Consider the following 24,698-nt stretch of genomic DNA (forward strand, 5'->3'; position numbering starts at 1 on the left):
GATGTTTGGAACTCACTGATTTCCATCACACAGTGATTACTTTCTGTCCATATTTGTGAGGAATCACTTGGGTTATGTTTCAAACAAATCATAATGCCCAAAATGTGCACACAAGCACTTTCTTTAATCACATGCAGTCATTTTAGCAAGCCTGTAAGGCACAGGTAGATAAGCCTTGTTTCACAGTTCATTACATGTAACAACACACAGAGACATAATCAAATTCTGCTCTTCCATGAATGCAAGATTTCCCCTCACATTATATGCATGGATTTGAAACTAATAAAGTGTATGCCATAATGCGTTTCTTATCTGCATGATATATATATCATAATTCACTTCCACCTTCCCAATGTCATCCATTTCAATGTGTAAAAGTGTATCACTGAACTTGGTCGATTAATTGTGCTTTATTTCTTGTTCTATTCCACCTTCAAATCTTCTTATACATCCTGCTGTCATGTTCCTTCCCATAAAAAACTTGTCATGGGTCAAATTATTATTGGTAAGAGTATCTAACTCCACTGTAATTAGCCAGTCTTGCACTGCTTTTATTTAAAAACATTTTTACATTTCTGCAGAAGGATAAAGAAGCCTGAAAGTATATGCTGTGCAAACCCAAACTACTTCTCATGTGTGCTCAAACGCCATAATATACGGGTGTCATATCACAAACGTTAGTAAGTCACGGATATACGATGATTTTCTAAATTGCAGTGCGTGTAGAAAATAGCACTGAACTGCCCATCCGGCTTAAGGTTACCATACTCAGAGCTTGCTTGGTCAAAGTTGTCACTAGAGAACTCATCATCTGCTCAGGTAAAGCCAGCAAGGTTAGCCTGAACAAGAAACAGCATAGTATGAGCAAAACCTACTGATTTTGCCCAATGTAGGTTAGTGAGACCTCACACCTCTTCAGTGCAGCCTTTGGAGTGGTAGCCTGAAACTCAGTAGGCAAGGCTCAGCAGCTGAGAATGGTAATGATTCCAGTCAATACAATTAAACGTAGAGAAAAATACATTACATGCCTTCAATCTTACTTCGCACTGTTCTAAGCACAGCGTTGCTGTGTCTTCTGATCCTATTAACGTCATAGGAACTTCCTGAGGTTTCATCCTTCAGTATGGCAGAAGGGGAAGCATCACTGATATTACTGACAGACCTATAAAACCCAACTGTGTGTGAATTCCCTGCTTTTAATGGAGTGTGCAGTCATGTTCTAAGGCCAAAAAAGGTAAAAGAAGGAAAATCCTATAATAATGCTAAGGACAAAATTGGAGATTATATACAGAAAGCTAGAATCCCTTCTGCTTTACAAAGACAGAACCATGCAAGCAAAAAAGGGCAGAAACAGAATTTTAAGACACGGAAACTGATTGTTGCTGAGGAACCGCTGCTATACCCACCCCACTGTCTATTTCCCTTCCATCTTCCTTCAGGAATTTGACTTTAAGTTTTTTCATTGTTACCACACGGTAGGCAGGCTGCCTAGATAGAGACAATCGCATCCTGTGAAACCTCTCTCTGGATAAAAAGTCAATGTCTTTCCTCTATTCAGAGCACTCCTTTACAGACAAATATGTAGGGTGCAATTTGCAACATTGGAAAAATCATGCAATGCACAAGAAGTACATCAAGCAAGCCACAGTAATACTAAGATATGACATTTTTAGAATAGTATGAATGATACAAATGGTGTTTACATCATCATACTGTTTTTCTCTAATATAAAATAAACTTTCCTGCATGCACAAACAGCAAAGAAAAAAAATGGAAGGTTATTGAGTTAGACACATCGCCCTTACGATGAATAATATTGTACGTCTTCCCTGAATCTAAAATACTTTTTACTTCTTGTAGCACTCAATATCCCATATAGCATAACCTTCAGTATGCAGAAGAGCTCCATGCCCATCCTGTACTATGTTCTACGTATGTTTTGTTAGTATCACTTAACAGAGAATTTCTTTAGGCAGCTCATTTAACAGTTTGTAATGTTCGAAGAGCAGGCTAGCCATGGCAGGCACATTAACTTCCACCTGAATATGTGCCCAGTATCACCATTCTCTTCTCTAGGTAAGTTTGAAGGAGTTCTTCAATTAAGATATGACAGCCTCCTTAGGGATTTATGTTTTTCTGTCTGGTAGAAAACTCACACATTGCCATGCTAAAATAGAAGTAGCACAAGGCCAATTCATATTTTAGTTTTACATTGTATGTTTTCATAGATCAAATCCTGTCCTAAGTGCCCACCTTCTCAGTCTGACATTTCTTCCCTTCTGCATACTGGTATCAACTGGGACATCCCTGCAAACTGGCAGGAGTTGACTGACCTCTCTCATTCCTTCTGCCTTCCAAACGAGAAGATGGAAGTTGTTCATGTTTTCTAAGACATTCTCCATAACTAATTATTAACTCCATTATTCTGAAGACACTGGATGGTTTTTATTTGCACTGAAAGGGGGAAGGGGCTTTTAAGATGCAAAAACAAAAGTTAACTGTTCTATTGCTGAATGCTTATCCAGCTGAAAGTTAATTGTTGTGGAACGTTTATCTAGCCGCTGTGTAAAATAATTAGCAAGGAGGCATGGAATCCACCTGTGAAAGACAAATTCCTGATAAGGATAGAAAATAGATAGAAAATTTTAATTATTAAACTGTTCTTATTTCAACCCACAAGCATTACCCTTCTGATTCTCTCCCCCATCCCACCGGTGCGGGCGTGAGCGAGCGACTGTGTGGGGCTGAGCTGCCGCTAAACCACGACAGTCTTTTTGGCGCCCAACGTGGGGCTCAAGGGTAGGAGATAATATAACAGCTGCTGGTCACAGCACCATCTTGTCCTTTTTGCAGTTGGTGTTAAAGATTGGTGTTGGTTTGTTTAGTCTGCTGTGTTCTGTTGTAATTAGTAACGTTTTGCCTATAAGATTTGTTATGCAAACACTCATTTTCAGGTTTATCTGGTATTTGGGGTTTTTGCTGAAAATAACAAGGGACTTAAAGGTAAATTAAGGCGGTGGTGTTCGGCATGTAGCACTGGACAAAGGTGCACTAAAGTAGATAAAATTCATCAGGCACCAGAACAAGATCTAACTGATTTGTTTAAGCCTCCCCCTCAACCACAGGAAAAGGATGCAGACTCGGACGGAACCACTCCCCCAGACAGTCCCATATCTTCCCGCACAAGGAAGAAAACTGCTCTGAGACTGCCTCTACAGCATTACAAGCCCCTCTTTGGGAGGCAGTAGGGCCAGATGGGGGAATAATGCAGTTAAACAGGGTCCTTCCGAATCCCCATCTGAATTCCTGGATTCCTTGAGGGATGTAATGCACCGCAGCACACCGATGGATCCTGGGTCAGAGGTAGGAGTACAACTAGTCTCCCTGTTCTTGGGTCAGTCCATGGGGATATCAGGCGCAACCTCCAGAAGCTGCACACTACAGAAAGTAGAAATCTGGAAGTCTTACTGGACGAAGCATGGAGAGTATTTAGTAATAAAGAGGAAATGTATAGACAAGGGCATGGGAGAGTAGTGGCAGTTATTAGAGAAGGGGAAGAAAGGCCTAGACGAGAACAGTCCCAATTGGGGAAGGATCAATGTGCTTTGTATAAGAGATTTGGTCATTGGAAAAAGAAATTTCCAAGAAATAAAGAAAAGGGACAAAGTCACCAGACAGGAAGAATGGTAGCTCATGTGAAAGGAGATTGACAGGGACCTGGGGAATCTACCCTAGCAAATCCACTGGTTATAATGAAGCTAGGGAAAAGGCAACAAGAAGTAGAATTTTTTGTTGATACAGCGGCAACATATTGTCGTGGTTTAGCCGGCAGCTCAGCCCCACACAGTCGCTCGCTCACTCCCCCACCGGTAGATGGGGGAGAGAATCAGAAGGGTAACGCTCGTGGGTTGGGATAAGAACAGTTTAATAATTAAAATTAAAAGAAACAACAACAGAAATGCAATGTAAAGGAGAACAACAAGAGGCGCAAAGCCCCAGGGGAGGGGGAAGGGAGGGGAGAAGGGGAACGAACCACCGAAACAAACTGCATGCACCGCAGCCGCTCGCTGCCCGCCGACCCGACGCCGCGCCGCTCCCAAGCCACAACCTGCCCCCCTCAATATACTGGTCATGGTGTCACATGGTATGGAATGAACATGCCACTGGCCAGTCGGGGTCAGCCACCCCCACCATGGCCCCACCCCTCCCAGCCCCCAGCAGAGCCCGGGAAGCTGGAAAGATAGCCGACCCCCACAATGAGGAGAATTAACCTCTTCTCAGCCAGAACCAGCACACATATTCAGTCTTAAATCAAGCCTTGATGCCCCTAGAGGATGAATATACCTTGGTAAAAGGGCCAACTGGCCAAAGTGAAAAGGCATATTTTTGTAAGCCACTGGAGTATAAATTAGGTAAACAATGGGACATCCACCAATTTTTGTATATGCCCAATTCCCCAAAAGCACTTTTGGGAGAGATTTTTTAGAACAATTGGGTGCGAAAATTACATTTGAAAAAGGAGAAATTACTCTGGAAGTAAAAGACCAACAGTACACCCAACTCCTGAGTCTATCCTTAATTAGTCCTCTCACAGAAGAAAAAAAATAGTGAAAGATTCTAAACCAGGTATATCCCAGGGTATGGGCCACCGATATACCCAGGAGGGCAAAGAATGCACCACCTGTTGAAGTCAGGCTCAAAGAAGGTCAGCAACTGGTAAGAATTAGGCAATACCCCCTAAAGAAAGAAGACAGTGAATTTGGCCAGTGATTGAAAAATTTTTGCAATTAGGATTGTTGAAAGAGTGTGAGTCTGACTTTAACATTCCTATCTTACCTGTTCGTAATCCTGACGGGTCGTACAGTGTGGTCCAGGATCTACGGGCTGTAAATAAGGTAACCAAAGACTTGCACCCTGTAGTAGCAAATCCATACACTCTGTTGACTGTATTAACACCTGAACTAACTTGGTTCACTGTTCTAGACTTGGAAGATGCTTTCTTTTGCCTCCCTCTCCATGAAGCCAGCCAAAAATTATTTGCATTCGAATGGGAGAACCCCAAAAGCGGTCGTAAGACTCAGGTCACTTGGATGGTGTTGCCACAAGGATTTAAGAACAGCCCTACCATCTTTGGCAATCAGCTCACAAAAGACCTGGAATCTTGGGAAATCTCCTCTGAAGAAGGGAAACTGTTACAATACATAGATGACATCCTGATCGCCACCAGAACAGAAGACGATTGTATGACCTGGACGGTGACTCTATTGAATTTCTTGGGCTCCAAGGGTATTGGGTATCTAAGAAAAAAGCCCAAGTAATGCAGCGCAAAGTGACTTATTTAGGCTGTAAAATTAGTGCTGGACAAAGGACTTTGGGACAGGCCCGCAAAGAGGCAATATGCCAAACCCAGAGACCACAAACAGTGAAAGAACTACGGACCTTTCTGGGGATGACGGGGTGGTGCCGACTGTGGATTTATAATTATGGACTGCTCGTTAAACCACCATATGCCTTAACAGCCACTGAACAGGAACACCTCAAATGGGATAGAGAAACCATACAGGCCTTTGAACTGCTAAAAAGGCCTTAATGTCAGCCCCAGCCTTAAGAACTCCCAGATGTAAGTAAACCGTTTTTCCTTTTCTCCCACGAGAAGCAAGGAATTGCCCTGGGAATACTGGCACAGGATCTGGGTCCATATCGACGAGCAGTTGCCTACGTCTCCAAACAACTAGACGCAACTGCAAAGGGCTGGCCTGGATGCCTATGAGCAGTTGCACCTGTAATATTGAACATACAAGAAGCCTGAAAATTTACCCTGAGTCAGAAAATGACTGTTCTAGTGTCCCATACAGTATCCACAGTGTTGGAAGCAAAAGGTGGACACCGGCTTTCGCCGCAAAGATTCCTGAGATATCAGGCTATACTGGTAGAACAGAATGATGTAGAGATCGTAGTTACTAACATTATCAACCCAGCTTCTTTCCTCAGTAGAAACACAGGAGAACCAGTACATCATGACTGCTTGGAGACCACTGAACATATGCAAACCGTCCAGATTTGAGAGACAGCCCTATGGAAAACAGGGAAAACTCGTTCACAGATGGAAGCAACTATGTCCTGAGCGGTAAGACACATGCGGGGTATGCTATTACCACCAGCCAAGAAGTAATAGAGTCAGAGCCTTTGCCCATGAATACCTCTGCACAGAAGGCAGAAATAATTGCTCTGACTCGTGCCTTGGAATTGGCCCAAGGCAAAGCTGTGAACATATATACAGACGCGAAATACGCCTTCAGGGTTGTGCATGCACATGGAGCAATTTGGAAGGAAAGGGGACTATTAAACTCTCAAGGAAAAAATATCAAGCATGCAGAAGAAATCTTGAGGCTGTTGGAGGCAGTCCAACTTCCTGAGAAAGTGGCAATCATGCACATTAAGGCACACCAGAACGTGAGCTCAGAATTGGAAAAAGGAAATGAGCTAGCGGATAGAGATGCAAAACAAATAGCCAAAACAGAGGTAACAATGGAAGGAGCTCTGGTCCCTGATGGACAAATTTCTCTAGAAGGTAAACCAAAATATACCAAGGAGGATCAGAAGCTTATCACAGATTTGGAAGGGTCATATAACAAAGAAGGGTGGGCCCACATCCCGCAGGGAAAATTTATCATTCCCTCCTGTTTAATATGGCATTTAGTAAGAGAGGAACATAGTAAAAGGCATTGGGGGACAGAAGCTCTATATAAATATTTAATTAGAGAAACTGTGGCCAGAAATTTATACAGTACAGTAAGACAGGTGACTCAGCAGTGCGATCTTTGCCTCCAGACTAATCCTAAGAATAACCCCAGGCCAGAAATGGGCCAAATTGGGAAAGGCAATGGGCCTGGACAACAATGGCAGACTGATTTTACAGAACTCCCAAGAAAAGCGGGGGTATCGATATTTACTGGTATTAACTGATACCTTTTCAGGTTGGCCAGAAGCGTTTCCGACCAGAACAGCCAATGCTCAGGAGGTAACTAAAATATTAGTGCAAGAGATAATCCCATGCTTTGGGATTCCAGCTACCATATCCTCTGACAGAGGACCACATTTTACCTCAAAAGTGGTACAACAAATTAGCCACCATTTGGGTATAGATTGGCAGCTTCTTACCCCATGTTGCCCTCAATCAAGTGGCCAAGTGGAAAAAATGAACCACTTAATCAAACAGCAAATTGTGAAACTGGGACAAGAGGCAAATTTGACCTGGCCTCAGTCTCTCCCTTTAGCCCTTTTGCGCATACGAACAAGATCAAGGGCGAAAGAAGGACTGAGCCCCTTTGAAATCTTCTATGGAAGACCCTATGGGATACAGGGAGGAATATCCATACAAGCTGGGGATGAAATCATAACTTCCTATATGGTGGCATTGGGCAAACAGCTCAATAAAATCAGAAAGCATGTAGTTGGGGCTCGAGGTAGGGGTTTAGATGGACCTGTGCATAATATCCAGCCTGGAGATTATGTGTATATAAAGTATCTTGCAGAAAAAACTCTGGAACCACAGTGGAAAGGACCATTCCAGGTACTTCTCACCTCCTTTACAGCAATCAAGATCAAAGAGCAGAGTGCCTGGATACATCACACTAGGGTGAAGAAAGCGCCACAAAAGGTTTGGACTTCTGAAGTCCAGGGACTCTTGAAGCTCAAACTGCAGAGGTAGAATGCAGATTAAGATTTGCTTAATCCTTATAGATCTACAGGCAATTAGCGTAGCTACCTGGCAAGAAAATTCGTATGTACAATTGACACAGAATATTACTCACATTATAAACAAGGTCGATTGTTGGGTTTATACTAAAATGCCAAGGCACTCTGGTCATGGAATGGCCTTATAGGGCATTCCCATTGCCACTAAATATCTCTTTGACAGATTATACTTTCTGGCAAAATACCACTCTCAGGAAAGATCCCCAAACCAAGCGGGGCCAGGGGTTGGGAATGAAAACAATAAGAGCCAATACCTCAGGAGACCGCTGCCTGGTAAGCTCAAGAAATGGCATGTTTGCTGGAGAATATTCAAATTGCAATGAATCCATCTCATTGAACATGACAAATATTGACCCAGCATTCCAGTCACTTAATTATACTGGCCTCCCAGTTCCTCTAGGGACAGGGTGGTATTGGTTCTGTGGTACAGCAGCTTGGAAGACTTTGCCTCTGGGGTGGCGGGGAGCATGTACTTCAGGAGCCGTGATCCCCAACATCACTATTATTGATAAAACAACACAGAATCCCTCAAGAAGAGGACAGAAAGCCACTTTAATCAGAAACCAAAGAACAAATAACCCCTTAATAGAAAGGCCAACGGGCTACCATAGCTTTGTGTGGTGGCTAATTCCATCCTTGGGGGATAGCGAGTTGGAGAAGGCCATAGTAAACATCTTGGCTGTAATAGAGATAATCAAGAATAAAATTGTAGATGTCATTAGGGCACTCCAAGAAGAAACTACTGGTTTATCTAAAGTAGTATTACAAAATTGTATGGCCCTAAACTTATTATTAGCCTTACAGGGAGGGGTATGCACAGTAGTCAATGCCAGCTGTTGCACGTATGTAGACCAAAGTGAGTGAATCGCTGCTGACATACAGTGCATCAGAGAACAATCAAAATTCCTACATAGAGTAACTCAAGATGACACGTCCTGGGGGTTTTTTGAGCTATGGGAAAAACTAACTTCTTGGTTCCCAAATTTAACAGGGCTAAAACAGTTACTTGTTACTGTAATATCATTATAGTCTTATCCATGGTCCTCTGCATAGCAGTAGGAGGTGCCTTGTTGTGTTTCCGGGGTACAGGAGATTCCTACAATGAATGGAAAAAGAACCAACTGCGATGAAGACTGGAATCTGGCAAATACTTTGAGAATGTTAGATAAAGAAACATTGTATTAGAATATTAGAATAAGAGCATTAGATAAAGAAACACTGTATTAGAATGGGGTGTAGTAAAAGAATTTACTAACTCTGTAGAAAAGGGGGGACTGAAAGGGGGAAGGGGCTTTTAAGATGCAAAAACAAAAGTTAACTGTTCTATTGCTGAATGCTTATCCAGCTGAAAGTTAATTGTTGCAGAACACTTATCTAGCCGCTGTGTAAAATAATTAGCAAGGAGGCCTGGAATCCACCTGCGAAGGACAAATTCCTGATAAGGATAGAAAATTGTCTCAAGAACCAGCTAAAACCAACTTTGCAGTTTGGACAAGTATCAAGAGATAACTGAGTCTGCACAAAACCAAAAGGTTACTAGCGGTGACGAAGAGGAGCCAGCAGCCTTCATCTTTATGACCCCTGATGACCACCACGAGGAGGCATTGGGCAAGCTCAGGTGGGAAAGATTTATGGGAACAACTTTTTTGGCTAATTTTAATACGAAGAGTGGAAAGGTCATGCATATGTATAGGCATCTTATGCATATGTAATGCTTTACTGTATAAATCCAAGACAAACTATCACACAGGCACGCACGACTTTGGTGGGACTACCCCCCATACTGCCCAACGCTGAATAAACATACCTACTCTACAATCTTACAGATTGTGGAGTCTGCTTTCGCACATCAGCACGATGGTTGAAACACCCCCAAAAAGTGCTGCATACTATATACAGCAGGCAAAGGCAAAAATAACCCTCCTATCCACACCAGTTTAATTAGAACTTTAAAAAGCTTCACCTCAAATCTTCAGTACAACTGCGACTACAGAACAGCTACAATGCAGTACCAAACACCACCTCTTCAATAGCAACTGAAAGCAACACCTAATTTTCAACACACCTTTTTTAAACAAACACAGCTATACATTCAGTGGAGGATGTGCTTAACACAAGAAGCCTACCTCACATGAAATGGCTCCTAACTTGTGGAACTCCATAAAAAAAGCAAAACACTAAGAAAAAATGTCAAACTGTGAACAGAATAGTTTTGTGGAAGTGTGCGCATGCAAAAAAAATAAGATTTCAGAATGCCTCCTCTCCTGAAATAAACACATACACTTACACTTTATAAAACAGAAATGTTTTTAACGACACTTACAATGACCCTAAAGATAGGAGTTCAGAATCCCCAGACAAATTACAAGCAGAAATGTGACAACCACTCTCTTCCCTCTTCCCCCCAAAATACAGGCTTTTAGCATGTAAAATTTGAGAAGAACTAGTAGCCACAGAAGTATAGGTCATTCCAGGGGGAGCAATAAGCCACAAGTGGAAATCTTAGTAAGATGATGCTCTGGTGGTTGCATGAAATATTTTTGCACTACTTTGCAGTAATAAAATCACCATAATTCCATCAAGATATAGCTTTATAGCACTGTGATTGTGTAAGTACTGTATGAAAATGTATTGCTTTGTTTTATAATTTGGCTTATGTTAATTTTCCTTGATTGGCTTTCTCCTTACTGTATTTAATATCTGCAATGTGGACATAATTTGGCATAAGACAAAAAGAAAAATTCACAAATACCACCAAGTATCATAAAACTTATATTTCAGTCGCACAGATAAGACACTAGATGCAATCAAATAATGGTTACATGCACTTGCTGAAATTTTTTTTTAACAAAATAGGAGCTACCTAAGCTATGTCTGCAGCGTACCATTTAACGCAATGTAATCAGCATCGCTAGGTCTCAACTTGGACAAGAAAAAATTTTCAGTGTTCCTGCACTCTAGCCATTGAGCCCCAGACCTTGGAGACCCCAAGAAGCACAGGGCAGAACTTCAGCTCACTGCAAGTCTGCTGAGTAGCAGCAAACGGACTGGAAGCAACAAAGGGCAAGCCAGCCGCCATGGCAGCCCTGCAGTCACGCACCACAGCGAGAGCCCCCACACTCCCCGGGGACTTGCACTGGCACCGGCCCCAGCACCACCCTGCTGGCGCTCCTTCTCCTCCCAGTCCTTGGGGCAGGTGAAGCAGATCCCAAATTCGCATTTCTTATAAGCTTCTTATTCGCTTCAAAACACAGAGCACAGAGCAAACAGCTTTGTTGCAGAAAGGGGTTCAGGATGGGAACTAAAGGTCTCTTGTAGTCGTACAATCCAGAGTTAAGCAAGTGTTCACAGGCAATATGAAAAGACACAGTTTCTCCACTTCTTCCCTAAATCTGCTCTAGCGCTGACACCTAGCTATCCCATGCAACCCAGTATGTGCTATGCTGTGGGGGGACTCTTCCCCAGTACTGAACTGTGAAGGAAAAACTATGGTCAAATGCACAAGCAAAAAAATCTGAGGAATGCAGCCCAGCCAAGGGAAGGGTTGTTTTGTTCCAGCAGAGCCCTGAGTGGAGGCAGGAGGAGGAGGGGAGGAGACAAGGGGGTGGACAAGGGAGAGACAAAAAAGAAAACAAGGGAAGTGGCAGAGGACTGCCAGTACGGTCTGAGTATTTTCTTTGAATATTTTATAAAGAAAAGAAAGTAGTACTGAAAAGTTCAAAACATCACAATCTAATTTTCTTTTCTGTCACTCCATTATCTTTCAAACAAGACTGCTGTTCAGCATGAGAAAACAAGCATTCACCAAAGAATAAGAATACGGAAAGGCAGAAAAAGTGCTTCTCAACTCAAGTGACTAGTGAAGTCAGGACAGTAATTCTCAGAAAAACACCCCTTTCCTGTCCCTAGACTTTTCCACCTCAGGTTCTTAACTTCACAATGACAGATTTGCAGTGCAAAAAAATCCTGCTTCCTCGTTTAAGTAAAAAAAAAATACTTTAAAGCACCAACCGATAAGCACCAAGCACCAGATCTGCTGACTTGAGCATCATGCATTACCAACAGATGAAGCAAAACATCACTCAGTCCACACCACTGCATACAACACAAATGCAAACTCAAACGGCTCTTTTTAAGCACACACCAACAATGAAGGGGGTCTATTTCCAATTAACACACACAAGCCTGAAGGAAACAGGACAGCAAATCTGAAACACCTCCATGCATGCAGAAATACAGAGTTTTCCAGGTCCTGTTTTGGTGCTTAAAAGATCACTTATCTGTAAGAAAAAAAAAAAAAAAAAGAAAAGGAAGTCTACTATTTTAGGCAATAAAAATGGTAGCAACTCTCACTGGAATGCAAGGGATATTTGTCAGCTAAAATTGTGTATTTGCATCCTATTTTTTGCTAGGAAAACATGACATATGTTTACAAGACTTGCCAGCTCATTTTCCAGACTCACTGCACAAACAGAAGATGGGGCTCTCGTTATCATCTCCATGCCTTCCGGATACAGTGCCTCAGGACAGGAATATGTTCTACCCTCGAATTTATTGAGGCCACTACAGCCCCACAAGTAGGCCTCACTTAGTCACCTATTTCTGCTGGGGTGCTTGTAAGGAATCAGTTTGACCTAGAATATAAACTGCCATTATTGCTTCTCTGCTCCCATCCTCTCTTTCAACCTATACTTTCCTAAAAGATGTCCTTCTGGTAATTTTTCAATAGTCTTGCAGCTTTTTAAAAACTCCTAAGCTAATGAAAAATACAGTAAGAGTTTAACAGTCACTTACACTTCACCTTGAGAACAGACCCCCATTCAACTTCCAGTGCAGCTCATTATGAAACATCAGAAAAATTAAGTTATCTTAGTCTCGAGAGGATAGAAACTGCAACACCTAGCCACTATACAGCTCAGCACCACTTGTCATCCTGTCTCAAACACAGTTCTGACTGCAAGTGCCTGGGAAACAACTTGTCTCCTTCGTCAGCCTGGCAATGCTTGGCCAAAAAGCCTGGTCACTGTTCACATGCCTTGCAGTTTCACCAACCTGTAGTTTATGAGTTCCAAGAGAACAGCACCTTCCCAGCCATAAAAAGAAAACTAAAAGGTGTCCTTGGACAAAACTGAGCCTTTGAAAATACCAAGAAATATAATTTTAACATAACTGCCTATTTCATTATTTCATTCTTTGTCCTGTTCCAATAAGCTTCATAAACATTTAAGTAAAGCAGAGACAATCTCAGGTTATATTGCAGGGAACCAGTGATTCTATAGTGAAAATACAGGATATTTTCTAAAGAGCTGACCCAAATCTAAGAATGGCCAGAAACACACATTTGCATGTGCAAATGTTCATATCAACACATATCCAGACAGGAATTCACATCCAGTTAGATCCTGTGTCAGCTAGGCTGGGTATGTACCATGCAACATGTAGAGGCCACTGAAGTTACTGCACAGATAGACTCGCAGGGTTAGGGTAGAAGGTAAAATTATTTGCTTTTTAAAAAAATACATATCTGAAATTACCCATCTGTAGTATCAGCTGCATCATTTTACTCATTTAGGTGACTATTTAAAAAGAGAAGGATCCTTTAGCTTCACAGCTCATGTCTGGAAGTAAAAGTTTAATTTGCCTCTTCATCAAATTCCCATTAATGTTTCAGGAATACTTTCATTTCTCACTACAAGTTCCCAGAGTCATCACCACATAAGTCACATAATTTCTAACTGTCACTGTTAAATTCTCCCTTTCAAATAGCAGAGCAAATAAACCCTCAGAAAAGCCATTTACCTAGATTTTTTTTAATTACTCCAATGTCATCAAGTCTCTACATAACAAACATGCAAACTCTGAAAAACGAGGTCACGTATAATACTGTAGACAACATTCTAACTTATTTCTTGTCTGTGCAAAAGAGCATCAAGATGATCCACAAGAAGCAATAAAGAGCCAGATTGTGCTCTTCTGCCACACAGTGGAAGTACCGTCAAGATGCTGAGACCTCCTCACCAGCCGTGGCCCGATCAGAGACCAGATGTAGGTCCACGATGACCATGAGCTCAGTGTGCCAGAGCTGCATCCTCCCGCTTTGGCATTTCTGCATACCTGCCACCAAGCTGCCCATCTTGCAGAAGTCAACAGGAACAACTATTTGCAAAGCTAGATACATGGTTTAGTCCTAATTCAGTTACTGAACTAGTCTTTATATTCTTCAAGTTCTTACTCTGCTGACAAGGAAATTAAAGTATAGTATTAAATAATCAAGTCAATACAGCAAGTTGCTGCCCCTTTTCTCATCCTCACGGAAGACATGCAGAAGACTAATGCTTTTACTTAAAACCCTGAGCAAGAAAAAAGGTAGTAGGAGCTCTTGCTTCTTTGATCTTTTTTTTCCTATACAAAAAAAATAGATCTTCGCGTCCTTCTGAAGTCAACATTCCACAGCTTCCCTTATATATCCTCATTTTAGCAGGATAAGACACAAGAGAGCAATAAAAGGCTCCTAGGAAAAAAATTCTAACACCTCACACAAAACATGTTCCTATTGAAGGACAGCAACAGAAAGGCTCATGTTAACTCCCCACCCAGTACCACCATTTCCCTACCATGCTCACGGTAAGTAACAAGCATATACATAAAAAACACAAGCACAAACTTATGGGCCTCAACAAAGCCCAGGAAAGTCGAATGGTATGTCCCCCTCTGTTCCCGGAAGCTTTGGACCAGATGTTTAATTTAGGCTATTTGATTTCATTATTCAACATACAGAGACACAAACGTTTTTGCAGCTTCTTAGCAATTTTTCTCTTGCACCTGGGAGGGTGCTTTTCCTACCTGATCTCTCAGTTGTTGAACAGAAGTCTGAAGGCTGAGAATTTGGTTAAAGAGAGGACTCTGCAGCACTGATTTTAATAAGCTCAGTTTCTCCTCGTTTGCAATGTCACCTCGATCCCGAAGTTTTGCCTGTAAGCGCTCCATGGCCTGGAGGGCCCGATGTGTATCTGTAGCGATAATCATTCCTAGTCAGCAGTGGTTTAGAAACAGCCACATACAAGCAGGTAGCAGGTTTAAATGTATCCTCTCTACTATTCAAACTACAGATGACTTGAATGGTTCAGTTCTAAACTAAAATCCCAGCCCAAACATGTCTAATGAATCAGGAAGTCAATGGCAGAGCACACGACAGAAACCAAGGAAAATTACATTTTTGTCCATCAAGAACTAGGTTACAAAATTAAAAGAGCCTTCATTAAAATTCAGTTACAGGAACTGTGGCTACAGACCACTGTAAATAAGTAGTGACAAAAATTGCCATAATAGAAAACATTTGCCTTTTTCATAAGAACTTTTTTAATTCTAATAAAGATTAAAATGAAATCAAGACAACAGGCTAAAAATTAAATACACTAAACGAAAGACGGTACACCTTTTGTTTTCAAATACAAAATACAAAAACCCAAATACATCACATATTTTTAAGCACAGTAGATATTTTTTACAGAACCTCAGCAGCGTATAAAAATTTCCTAAGTCTATTATGCACACCTCACTTGGCCACAAAAACATCGTCATACAAATAATAATAAAAAAGATTACCAATTGTTTCCAACATGTTTTCTGTTTCTCAGCTTCTATTCCAATAATGGTACAGTATTTCCCTGAAAAATAACAGAAAGGGAAAAGGGTCACATTTATAGAAGCACGAAGCTCTGAAGGAGAAGAAAAAAATTTGACTTCTGGAAACAAGAAACAGCCCCACAAAATAACAATCCCCAAAAACCATATTCTCCTGGATAATTAAACTAACCTCAGAGGTGACCATATTCCAAGTCACTTTGGAGCTTAAAACCTGCCTAAAAATAGCTTTTAGGAATATACTTTGTAATGTTTTTGCATTTCCATATCAAAGCTGCTTTCTGCATACTGTTACACAACATGTCCTGCATTGCTTTAATCAGAAGCTATGAATCATAGCTGTCACTGATACTTTACACAGTTTCATTGCTTTCCCTTTCAGTGATTCAGAAAAAATATTCCCTAAGGGATCAGTTTTCAAGCTCTATGTTGACAATTTCAGGTGCATAAGCCATAGCACACTTTTTAAAGTCATTTTTTAAAAAGAAAAGTCACGTAAGTCACAAAGTCTTCATGCTACACAGGCTTGCAGGACTCTCACAGTACAACCTCCACTATTAATGCCTATTGGAATTGAGACTCAGACCTAGACGACAGCTGGGTTTTCAGGCAGGAAATTCTACACTGCAAGGAAGAAACTCTGAAATTGCTTTCTATATTCTTTTTTGTTGCTTTTGGGGATTTGGGTTTTTTTTTTTCAACAGTGTCCCCGCAATTGCTCAGAAATTCATAGTGACGGAACAGTTTTAATGGAGATGGATAGCTGAGGAGTTCAAATATCATTGCAGGTATATGAACCAAGCTATGTATTTTATCATCTTATCTTTCACAATGGTGCCTTGGCTTTCTTGATACCAGGAACGCACTTCAGCAGAGCTCCCCAGCTTGAATCTGGTGACCTCAACAATATGCAGGGGGTTGTGATCTCTAAGCACTCAGGAATAATGAGGTTTTCTTGAAACTTTGAAGAAAAACAGGGAAAAGAATGGTGTTGACAGGTCTCTGGGTAAGACAGCCTAACTAAAATCCAACAGGACCATTAGCTATAGAACCTGAGCAAGACAAGCATGAATCAATCTTCACAATAAAACCAAGAAAACAGCTGTTAACATAGATTCACTTAGAAGGAACACAAGCCACGATGAACATTTTGACAAGCCTATATTATGTGCAGTTTGTGCAGAAAACCCAAATTAAGTGGGTTTAAAATGTTTTCAAGTTCCATCGCCAAGACTTCCATAGCTTCGATACGCCTGAGGCTTCATATCAGTTCATTTTATTGCATTTGAATTTGCCAATACATTGGTATAGAATCACTGATCATCCTTTTTAGCACAATGTACCACCTAGGGACAGACATCAAATCCTTTAAATCTGACTTTGTCAAAGTAATGTTACTCCATGATCCAAATTATGCATATCAGTAATAAATAAAACCAAGACTTCGTTATTTCCTCACTTGGCAAGGCAAATCCCAGCACACGATTACTAGACCTGAAAACCAGACCAAGTACCTTGTGTTTTCACCTTGTCACTCTACAAAAACAAGACAACAAAAAAATCTGTTTTACATGGGAAGGGCTAGATGAGATTCTTTAAATATTATGAAGGAAGCTGGCTTCCCAAACCTTAACCACTCATAGCTTTTCCTTTTAGATTAACAAACTACTATCACATCTTCAATTCAGAGCCCCTATTTACAAACAGAGGCGTTTATGTCATGTTCACAGGTGTTCTCAGTGGCAATGCACACCAAAGCAGTTCTCTCCTCTTTCACCGTTCCAGTTCTTTCTCTAGTGTTGCTCTTGGGGATGTGCTGTGGATGCAACCAGAGAACTGTGCAAAATAGAAGATGTCAAGTATTTCTCAGTCATTTAAGTGCCACGATCCTGTCTATCACAGTACTATACACACAAGCACATAGCATCATACGTTCAACTCTCAATTTCTGAGGAATCTAATCAGGAAAAATACAGGGTTACTGTCCTGTTTTAGTTCCCTGAGAACCTCAACAAGAGATGCAGCTGTAAAAAGTCCATGTCTTTTGGAGCAGCTGGATATTGCTTTATATAATAATTCAACCTGCCTAAAACCTCATTCTTAAGTGTGCTGTGAAAGGCATGTTTTACAAGTAACAGAACAGACAAGGTAAGCACTGTGTTCATGCAATCCCAGAGGTACAAACTCTGATGATTTATAATGGAAGCTTTCTAAAAGCAGACACAAGTCCCAAACATACCCTACAGAGGGAGATGATCCTATCTAATTTGCAATGAAAAGAAGTCCTTAGCTCTGCAAAGGGACTCATTATATACTTTCTATTTACCGCATGCTTTAGAGGTAGGAACACTGCTCCAGAGCTATCTTACCTTCAGCAAATCCATTCTTAACTCTCAGTTTAACTGTCCTTATTTTGTCTTTATGTTAGCAGGGAATCCCTCCCCAGATGACAAGCTTAATGCTTTTGTCAATTGCAGCACTAAGTGAGAGCAAGACTGAAACTATCAGGAAGTTTTCCTTCAGGACGCTTCCTCTGATGCAGAAGGAATGCAAAAGGCACACCAGCATTTCTACAAGTCGCAGTCCAAGATAACTCCTGTTCATTCTGCCCACACTCCGAAATGGCGAAAAGCCACGTGACTGTGCTCTTGCTGTGCCACAACCATGCTAATAAGTGGGATCTGTCAGCATCAGCTTAGTGGCACATTAACATAGCCGAAGTACAACGGAAGCAAGCATGCATCTTTCCAAAACGCACCACAGAGACATTCCCATAACACCACACAGCTGCAACTCCTGGCCTCTAAAACAGTTTGCTTCTAGGTATTTTCACAGTAACATACTGGGGGAGACGTACGGAAGCATCCATGATTATTTCTCGAAAGGCTTAAGTCTATCGTTTGCTATAGTGAATATTTCTATGATGCCATCACAGACTTCTAGATACACAAATGGGAAGTTTAATTCTGATTCTCCCATTTTGCTTACTCCTGGCAGTCTGTATCACAGGAGTCTGAGCCAAAACCAGCCCTTCTATACATGATACAAATACTGTTCACGCCTCAAAGAGCTTACTAGCTTAGCTCAAAGTAGATTTAACTATTTTTGTATTTCAGTGCTAAAGTTCATTAAACTCTTCACTGTAATAAGAACACAGACTGAGTTAGACTTATCGGCAACTTGAAGAAATACTGTTAAATGAACAGCAAGTTAAATTAACTTTTGAGTATTAAAACCATAGATACCTGAAAGATATGGCTTTAAAAAAAAAAAAGGCACCTTCTCTTTTTCCTCCTGTTTTATAACAGGAAACTAGAAAACACAAGTAACTTTAGACAGATACATGGTGGGAAACATGCCACCTTCTACTAAATATACACAAAAGTTAAAGATGGTCCCTTTCAAACTTGCACTTCTGAAATCTGATTCTTCCCATGCTAAAAAATAAAAACGTGTTTTATACACACTTCTGCACTCTTTATGCTGCCTTTCTTCTTCAAGGTCAATTGCCAGAAAACCGTTGGCATGCTGCAGCTCTGACTTCTTTGTGCCCACTCCTAAAACACTAAAAACTACAGGTGTCAGAATTTTAAAAAAGAGACATGAAATTTATGTTGATCACCTCCTTTCCACTGCAACCACACAAGCCACTTAGCTAAACAGCCAAAAGACCAATGAAAAGGGAAAGATAACCCACTTTCAGTGATTACTCTTTCACACCTGATCCTACAGGGATCCTAGAGTTTCCTAGAAGGAAACTTACTCTGTTTCGTTGACAGATACTCCATCTACTATTTCACAAAGCTATTTCAGATAATACCCTGGAGACTAATGCTTACACCACTGTACTAGCAAACACGCAGTGCCAAAGATAGAAAACACAGTAATAGGCTTTGCCCTGTAGCTTCTGCATTATTTCAAGTGCTCTGAGGATACAGAGGAAATGCCTATCTTAAGAGTGATCCCTAGGCCCAAACTTTGGCTAGGAGTTGCTTTGAGATGAAAATTAAATCTGTATCAATTAAGCAGCATCGTAATCACAACATGCATTTTATAGCTGCTAAAAAGAATATTTCAAAACTTCTACTCTAAATTTCAATGCCTGGGCCTGGATTTGGCTGGGCTAGCAATATCCTTTTATACTTGATTTTTATCCTGTGTCATTTCCCTCCCCTGCTTTCTGGCTATCACTCAAACAGGCATATTGTGTTAGCACTGCCTGGCACAGGAATGGAAATCAAACCACACAGGAAGTGGAAGATAATTACTGCTAAATCTTCTGCTTTGCCTGCAATGTCCAGGAGCTCTTCTGTTTCACCCAGTTACCACTGGCACACTGGCTACCATCCCCAGGTTAAGGTGATCCCCAGACTCCTTGAGGGGGGTCTTGTCAATAGACAGGCAAGGGAAACCATTCACAGTAAATTGAAAGATCTCACACCTTTCTATGTACTCTTCCACTGTCACAAAGGCAATTTTGCTGTTGCATACAGCACTTTCTAGGATTACGAGCAATATTACAAGGACTTCACAACTGTAGCCCAACTGGTACAGCCTTCGCTACTCGTAATGACATCTTTGAGCACAAAGCAAAAGGGTGTGGAAGTAAACATGGGACAGCAGTGACCAACAGGGAAAGGAAGATAAGCAAAAACAAGAAGTGGAAAGGACAAAAGAAGGGGGAAAAAGGCTAGCCTACTGTTTACTGACAGGACACAAGCTCGCCAAATTAACATCAACCGCTTGGTTTCATCAGCCAAGAGGCCCTTGACTGCACCCTTCAGGATGACAGAAGAGGGAATTGATTCAAATTAAGGATTTAATACAATCAAAATTAATGTGCAGTGCTCCACAGGGAACAAAGTAGATTTCCACTGACTACCTGGACTGTAACAGGCAAGCACAAGAAGCCTGAAATTTACATTGAAAAGCTATGCTAATGAAAACTGTTGGGAAACATTCAAAGCAGAAAGTAAAAAATAAAGGCAGTAAAAAGAAAGTAAAAAGGCAGTTCAGAAACTAATGCACAGCCTGTATTAAAACTATAACCAATTTTGCTTGAAAAGTGAGGTTACTAGCCTCTTGAAATTTAGCACAACACATGAAAAAGATGCAAAGAGACGACAGTAGTGGCTCTGTATGTTATTGTGATAGAGCTGAGCAGCATTACGTATTTTGAAGCAACTATGAAAATAGAATTTTGAACATCCAACTGTTTTTACCCTTCTGTACTCATCACAGTAATGTATTAAGGAAATTTACAATGCTTTTGTATGAACAAGCAGTCTATTTTCTGTGTTTAATTAACAATGTTCTGTAACACTGTAACGAGCACTACATAAGCATAATATCCATGTTAGCTGATGTGCAAGTTACAACTGCAACTGGGAAATGGGCCTAAAGTATACTTAATGCTTTCACCTACTGATAAATGTGTGATACAGTGTATTCAAAAGTAATTTGTAAAGGGTATTGCAGAAACAACATAGTAGGGGAAATTCTTCTGGTGGGGTTTTCTTTGGTTAAGGAAACTAACAGATCATCTGTTTACAAAAAAAAATACCTTTCAGAAATATTTTGAATTGAGATTAACTGGAATCACTTATCACTTTTACAGGATTAGCTTCAGAAACTGAAAAGCAACTTTTTAGTATATGCAGAATATATGCAGCACTACATATACCCAATTTATATATGAAACCTAGGTGTGGTTGGTATTGCCTCTTTATGTTTTAAGCATAGGCAATTGATTACCATATTCATTAAACTCAGTTAAACTTGATGAAACATAGTTTCTACAGCAGTTGCACCTCGTAAGGTATACTGGATTCTTCACTGAGGTGACAACAGCATACACAAATGAATACATAAGAAGCCCACTGAACCATTGCCAGTAAGCTTCAACAAAGCATTGCCATTTTCCTTACAAACTCAAAACACAAACTTCTCATTGTATACTGTGACAACAATGGGCGAATAATGCAGAAAACCATTACAGCGTGTAAGAAGACTACCATGCAAGGTGTCTCAGATGCAAGGACAGGGTCTGAAAAGCCTATGAAAGAAATACTCCAATACTGTCTAGGTAAAAATGGCGTATTTATATACTGACTTTGTTGGTAATGCCAACAGTGAAACAAAACTGTCCTTACCAATGATGATACAGTATACTGCCACCATGGCACTGCATCGGCTTAAACTGCTTCAGCAGGGTGCTCAAATATAAAGCCAATTAGAAAATTCACGGGATACGCTCCAAAAAATCTTAAATTTTCTTACACGAAACATGGAGCAGATAATTAAAAGGTCTTCATAATCATTCTCAGTACACTGATTAAAGTATTATCTATTAAAACAAATGAATTTACAGCAATCTGCGTGACAGAGAAGTTGTATGGCATTCCTCTCTGAACAATTCACAGACACAGAGCCAGATGGAATACAAATATCATCCATTAGTAAGTAGTGCAGTTCTCTTCTGCCTGGTGCTGATATTAACTTTCCTAGCGTACTTTTGTGCTGAGAGAGGGGAGAATGTAACCAGTGCCTTATGACAAAGCTTCTTGAAAGCACAAAGGAAGCCATTAGAAACACCAGTACTGATCAGTAAATGTTACGTACATGTTACTGTTAACAAGATAAGGAGAGTAAAAAGTATAGAGTAAAAAGTATGTATACTAAAAATGGATAACAATTTTGAAAATAAAAAAACTAAAGTTATGTCCTCTGGCATAAAAAATGTTTCTAGTTAAGGTGGGTATGTCCTGAGATATCTTCATTCTGCATTCTTTCCTTCTAATGTTATATTACTTTCCAATTCCACGGGAGCATAAAACAACGTTTCCCAAAAATATTTTACCACTTTCCCCTTTTCCAGCTCAGACTGCTCCCTCCCAGCGAGTTGCTGTATCTTGGAAAACCGCAGTAGTGATATGTAAACCACAAGGCATTACACAATAGACTTCCGCAGCAGCAGATTTCAGTCCCTTCAGCTTGGTTATGGTAAACCACTGTTCTGCTCCTGCAAGAGACTGTTGCTACCCTTTGTGGCACCGAAGCCAGTAAGGACATCTTTCTCTTCAACAGCTTGTACTGACAAAATCTTCTGCATGTGCTAAGAAGCAAAAATATAAAGGGATGAGGCAGTGTTTATAAAAGCCAAAGAAAAGGAAAACGAAAAAAAAATACAACACTGTTCAGCCAAATGGCAAGACAAATCTATTCAGTGTGGTATACGGAATTTAAACGGTCGTCTTAGTGAGAGTTTGACTTCTTTCTTTCTCTCTTTCTCTCTGTTACTCTTTCCAGTAGCATAGGGAGGTACTGGCGGTAAGGGGGGGGGGGGGGGGGGGGGGGCCGGGGGTGGTGGTCACTGCACGAGGAACAAAGCATCCCCAAAAGCCGACCCTTCCCCTCGCACAACCAGACCCTCCGAAGAGCACGAGGCTCGCGCCCCGCCATTCCGCTTCTACGCTGCCAGAACGGTCGCGTTTGAGCGCGGAGCCGGGGGATGCAGGAACCGACACCAGCACAGCAACAGGTACCGGGCCGGGGCACCGGCGGCCGCCGCAGGGACAACCAGGGCCGGCTGCGGCTCCCAGCGAGCCCCGGCGCCGCCGGCTGCACGAGGGCCGTTGCGCCCGGAACCACCCGGCCAGGAAGCCCAGCCCGGGCCGCAGCCGCCCTCAGGGGTCTGCAGCAGCGGGAGCAGTGAGGAGAGGAGACAGCATGGCACGGTGCCGCCGGGGTTAAAAGAGGGGGCGAGCACGACTCTCGGCCGCGGCGAGCTCGGCTTTTGTTTACGTGCGGGCGACCGACTCCCCGCCAGGCCGCCCGAGTCCGCGGACCGCCCGCCCGCCGCAGGCCGGAGCAGCGGCCCGCCCCCACCCCACCACCGCTCCCCGTCTCCCCGGACAACGCGGCCCGGCCCCGGGCGGGATGGGGGGTGTGGGGAGCAACAGGCTCGGCCCCGCCGCGGCTCCACGGCCTCTCTCCTCCTCCAGCCGCTTCCCCCCCTCCCCGGCAAAGCCCGGCGGATCAACACAACAATAATAAATACAAGTTCGCGTTTCAAAAAGCTGCTCAAAACTCCGGCGACGCGTGGAGCCCCTCCCCGCCGCCCCGCAGGTCGACCCGGGTGGGCTCGCCCCGCTCCCCGGCGCCCCGCTTACCCTGGCGGCTCGGCGCGCCCCGCGGCCCGGTCCCGCTCCCCGCCTTCGGCCTTCCCGCCCCCAAGTAACGGCGCCGCACCGAGCCCAGCCAAGCCCAGCCGAGCCGCGGGGGCAGCGCGCTCGGGCACGCCCCGGCGGCCTGAAACCTAATCCTGCCCCGCCGCCCCCTGGCCCCGGGGTCCCGTGTCCCCCGCACCTCCACCGGCGGGTCTCCGGGCGCGGCGCCCCTCGGGGCTGGCTCGGCCGCCAGATCGCAGCGCGGAGCGGGACTGCGGCGCGTCCCGGCAGCGGGGGGCGGCGGGGGCAGGGGGGCGCGTCTGAGGGCTCGCCGGCCCGCTCCCGCCCCGGCCTCTGGCGCCGCAGCCCCTCCGGCACCGCTGCTTTCCGCCGGCCGCGGGCGAGGCGGCGGAGGGGGCCGAGCGGCGGAGCGTTCGCCTCGCCGGCGCTGACGCCCGGAGCTGGGCTGCCCTGGTTTTGCCTCCCCGGCTGACCGAGCCGCTGGCGCCGCTTGCTGTCGGGGTGCCGAGCCACCTCTAGCCAGGCCTGGCCCCGCGGTGGGCCGGGGAGGCTGCCCCCTGCCGCCCCGCCAGCCATCGGCTTTACCCCTGCCCCTTCAACAAGATAAGCCTGGGCTAGAGCTGGGAAAAATGGGAAACGTTAGGAAACGTTAAAAAAAAAAAAAAACTAACAAAAAAAAACCAAACCCATAACCCATGAGTTAGACAAAATGTTGAATAAGGTCATAGCGCTAATGAAAGGATGATTTTTCCTCCAAGCAACAGCTGGTTGGTATCTTAACTAAAAGGAAAGGCGCTGTGTACCTCCCACGCACGTACATACATTGTAAGAATAAAGCACACAATGCAGCAGTGTTTGCAATTGCCCAGACGTTCTGCAGAAAGTGGAAGTACTGTGCTGTTTGTTAACTTTGCTTCACCTAACAAATGTTATCGGGATCGCGGTCTCCCCTTTTCCTTGCCAGGAGAAAAATCTTCGTTGTAGATGCGCTGAGGCAGCTGCGTTGAGGTAACATTCTGCACAGGGACGGGAAGCCGAGCTGTTCGGCTGGCTACGCCGGACCGGGGTAAGGTCTTCATCCGCTTGCCTTCCGGTTTGGTGCTTTTT

At 42.9% G+C, this 24,698-nt stretch overlaps 1 protein-coding gene and 1 long non-coding RNA gene across 27 annotated transcripts in view; one reads left to right on the forward strand and one right to left on the reverse strand.

Moving 5' to 3' along the window:
* Window positions 1-24,069, reverse strand: part of MPDZ (multiple PDZ domain crumbs cell polarity complex component) — a 104,148-nt gene extending 80,079 nt beyond the window's left edge. For 12 of the 26 annotated variants that reach the window (XM_064439090.1, XM_064439086.1, XM_064439083.1 and 9 more), the window contains exons 1-3: window positions 23,770-24,069; window positions 15,364-15,425; window positions 14,602-14,768 (exon numbers count right to left, since the gene is read on the reverse strand). In XM_064439090.1, coding sequence (XP_064295160.1) covers window positions 14,602-14,768; window positions 15,364-15,379 — 183 coding nt within the window. In that variant the 5' untranslated portion in view covers window positions 15,380-15,425; window positions 23,770-24,069. Of the gene's footprint in view, window positions 1-14,601; window positions 14,785-15,363; window positions 15,426-23,573; window positions 23,664-23,769 lie in introns of those variants that run through there. The other 14 variants (XM_064439103.1, XM_064439102.1, XM_064439101.1 and 11 more) reach the window with 4 other exon arrangements.
* On the forward strand, window positions 3,226-9,452 carry LOC135310635 (uncharacterized). Its single transcript, XR_010370711.1, has 3 exons — window positions 3,226-3,363; window positions 5,023-5,255; window positions 5,979-9,452. It is a non-coding gene; the product is annotated as an uncharacterized LOC135310635 (long non-coding RNA).
* Window positions 24,070-24,698: the final 629 nt, after the last annotated feature.

This window comes from Phalacrocorax carbo, chromosome Z (genome assembly GCF_963921805.1).
Source record: "Phalacrocorax carbo chromosome Z, bPhaCar2.1, whole genome shotgun sequence".
NCBI classification, from domain to species: Eukaryota; Metazoa; Chordata; class Aves; order Suliformes; family Phalacrocoracidae; genus Phalacrocorax; species Phalacrocorax carbo.